Source organism: Helobdella robusta (genome assembly GCF_000326865.2).
Source record: "Helobdella robusta unplaced genomic scaffold HELROscaffold_124, whole genome shotgun sequence".
Classification (NCBI taxonomy): domain Eukaryota; kingdom Metazoa; phylum Annelida; class Clitellata; order Rhynchobdellida; family Glossiphoniidae; genus Helobdella; species Helobdella robusta.
Window position 1 is genome coordinate 134,831 of NW_008703679.1, and position 3,514 is coordinate 138,344.

The following is a 3,514-nucleotide window of genomic DNA, read 5'->3' on the forward strand; positions in this document are numbered from 1 at the left end:
TTGAATGAATGAATAAATGATTTAAGGTTAAATATCTATAAATATAATACTAAGTTAATATTAGTGAGTGTTAGAAATTCAAAAACGCCAAATTAGTTTGAATGGAAGAAGAAAAAAATTAGCAAATGAATGAATGAACGAACAAATGAATGAATGAATGAACAAACGAGTGAATGAATAGACGAATGAATGAATGAATTAATTAATTAATTTAAACAAATGATCAATTAAGACCCGAAAATATTAAAACAAATCGATGATATTGCTTTAAAAATCGTATAAAAATATTAACAACAACAACAATAATAATAATAATAATTATTATTATTATATTATTATTATAATATTATTATTAATAATAATTAATAATAATAATAATTATTATTATATTATTATTATTGTTGTTATTATTATTTAGCTTTTTTACTTTCGTGATCAGAGGTATCTTCATAAGCCTTTATACAGTAACATTGAAAAAAATTTAGAATAATAATAAAATTAGTAATAATAATAATAATAATTACTATTATTATGAATATTATATTATATTTAGAAACGAATAATAAATGAATAAATTAATGAGAGAGCGAACGGACGAGCAGACAAACGAACGAACGAACGAATGAAAAATAATGACAACAACTCTTCTTCTTCTTATTCTTCTTCTTATTATGATTATTTAGGTGTCAGAGGAAGCCTTTTAGAGCTGGAGACGGGGGACTTGGATACCCTTCTCGGTGGGGTGAACTCGGTCGGCCCTTTCTTGCCACCAGATGTGGTCCCCTTCAAAGATGGCGTTGATAATTGCTGTTGTCCTGGGTTTTTTGATGTAATTTTTTTTCAGTGTTTTTGTTATCGTCAACGTCACCAACATCATCATCATCTTCCTCACCAACATCATCATCATCTTCCTCACCAACATCATCATCATCTTCCTCACCAGCATCATCATCATCATCGCCATCATCATCATCACAACCTTTTCTAGAATAGGCAGAAAGATTCCCTGTAGTCAAGTTAGTCATGGATTGAGTCATCGTCGAATCCATCTTACTTACTAAATTCTTGGGCCCCCCTGTTTTCTGGGCGGGCGAGTTTGACAGTTTCGCCGTGTTCAGACTTGTTATGCTACCCGATCGGCTAAGGCCTATAATGAAAAATTATTAGTATTAGTTGTAGCTGTAAAAGCAGCTGCAGCAGCAGCAGTAGTAGTAGCAGTAGTAGTAGCAGCAGTAGTAGCAGTAGTAATAGTAGTAGTAGCGGTAGTAGTAGTAGTAGTAGTAAGTAGGTAGTTGTGCTGTTTTAACATACTCGTCAGAGACAGGTTTCTAAGCTTTACGTTTGTTCTATTTTTAGCTGTTGGGAAACAATAATAATAGTTATTATTATTATTGTTGATATTATTATTATTATTATTATTATTGTTGTTGTTGATATTATTATTATTATGATCATATTAACCCCGGCACGGATCATTAGTAGCGAGAAATTCGTCCAAACTGACCCAGCCCCCCCCGACTCGAACCATGACCGTTCTGTTGACAAACCTCAACAAGTACTGCTTACTCTTGCTTCCAAACTGTTTGTTTGTATGTATTGTATGTTTGTTTGTATGTTTGTTTGTCTGATTGCGTGTTTGTTGGTCTGTTTGTTTGTTTGTTGGTTGGTTAGTTGTTTGTATGTTTGTGTGTTTGTTTGTAAATGTGTTTGTTTGTTTGATTGTGTCTTTGTATAAATAAACCCTAACCCTAACCCTAACCCTAACCCTAACCCAACCAACCAACCAACCAACCAACCAACCAACCAACCGTATATTTCCCATCAGCCAATTTAAAGGCGGGAAACTGCTTGCAACATTGGCATCTGCTTATCTGATTGACAACTTCATCGTCTACTTGACGCCAGTTACTAATTTCTCTTGGAGATGATGCAAAACCGCTTGGGTCCGACTGCAATTAAGACGTCACAATGACGTAACAACAACAACAACAACAACAACAACAATAATAATAATAATAATAATAAGAATAATAATAATAAACCTTATAATTTTTAAGAATCTCGATGAAGTTCATATAGTCCAGCTGTCCGTTCTTGGCGAATCTATCGAAGACTGAACTCAACTCCATCTTATTGGTCGGAAAGCCTGGAGAAGATGACGAAGAAGATGACGATGATGATGGGAACTTCTTTATATTTTCGTTATAAAACAGACATTGTAATTATAAATTTAAAATAATAAAATTTATAATGTAAATTATATAGATAGATATTCTACAATGCTGGCCATACATTTTAAATGGACACACAGAGAAATAGAAACAGCATTAAGTTAGGTTCAAATCGTGTTCCTATCACTGTAAATTGCGTAAGATGACGATACTATGGAACTAATTAAACTTCTATGATTAGGGTCAGACCAGATAAAATTAATTAATGATAGTTTAAGATATTTAAAAAAACCTAGCGGAGAGATTTTAAATGAATTTATTATAATATTTGAGCTTTTCAGTTAGTCTATCAAATTGTTATTAAGATTTTGAAAGTATTTTGGTGTTTTATATTCTTTAGATTTAGATAAAAATAATAATAATAATAATGATAATAATAATATTATTAAAAATAATAATAATAGAAATGATATTCTACCCGAGTTCATGAAGCCCTTCACAAATTGTTCCCTTGTCAGGGTCCCGTACCCTTGCTTATCGTGGCGTCGAAAAAAATCCATGATTCGTAATCTTTCGGATTTGATCCAGTTCAGATACCTGGATCGCCATTCGTCGAATTCAAAGTTGCTGAATCTATCGAGCTTTGTCATTGGTTGGAGGTGAGGAAGTTAAGTGATTGTTTGGTTGGTCAGTCAGTTAATTAACCAATCTAATAAATAATAAAACAACCAGTGAACTAGTTATTCAATCAACCAACCAACTAACCAACCAACCAACCAGCCAGCCAGCCAGCTAGCCAGCCAGCCAGCCAACCAACCAACCAACCAACCAACCGACCAATCAACCAACCAACCAACAAGCCAACCTCAATCAGATGTTCCAGTGTCTCTTGCAACACTTTTTTCCTCTCTACGGAAAGCCTCCATATCTCTCTCCACTTATTATGCACCATTTGAACGTAATTCTAAAATAATAATTAAATAATAATAAATAATTAGTAATAATAATTAAATAATTAATAACAATAATAGGATCGTACTAGAGGAATGTTGTGATTATTGGGCGACATCTGCCGACCGACGTCTTCGATTTCGTTGTTTTTCATCATCAGCTCTTCGTGAAACTCCTAATGATGATCGTAAAAATAATTACAACTATAATAATAATTATTATTTATGTTATTATTATTATTATTATTGTTGTGAATGAATGAATTATTGAATGTATGATTGAATGAATAAATAGATAAATAAATAAATAAATAAATGCGTTTTCTGTAGATTTAGCGATTGACTGAACGAAACGAGAGATTAAGGATAAAAGTTCAAGGTCGTACAGTTGGG

At 32.4% G+C, this 3,514-nt stretch overlaps 1 protein-coding gene across 1 annotated transcript; it reads right to left on the reverse strand.

Moving 5' to 3' along the window:
* Positions 1 to 645: 645 nt before the first annotated feature.
* HELRODRAFT_117141 (hypothetical protein) lies at positions 646 to 3,123 on the reverse strand (the record flags this gene model as incomplete). The annotated part of the gene is made up of 8 exons (XM_009013922.1): positions 646 to 815; positions 980 to 1,147; positions 1,312 to 1,356; positions 1,462 to 1,579; positions 1,809 to 1,949; positions 2,043 to 2,146; positions 2,650 to 2,812; positions 3,037 to 3,123. The coding sequence occupies 8 exons, from the start codon at positions 3,121 to 3,123 to the stop codon at positions 676 to 678; spliced, it is 966 nt and encodes a 321-aa protein (XP_009012170.1). The 3' UTR covers positions 646 to 675.
* Positions 3,124 to 3,514: the final 391 nt, after the last annotated feature.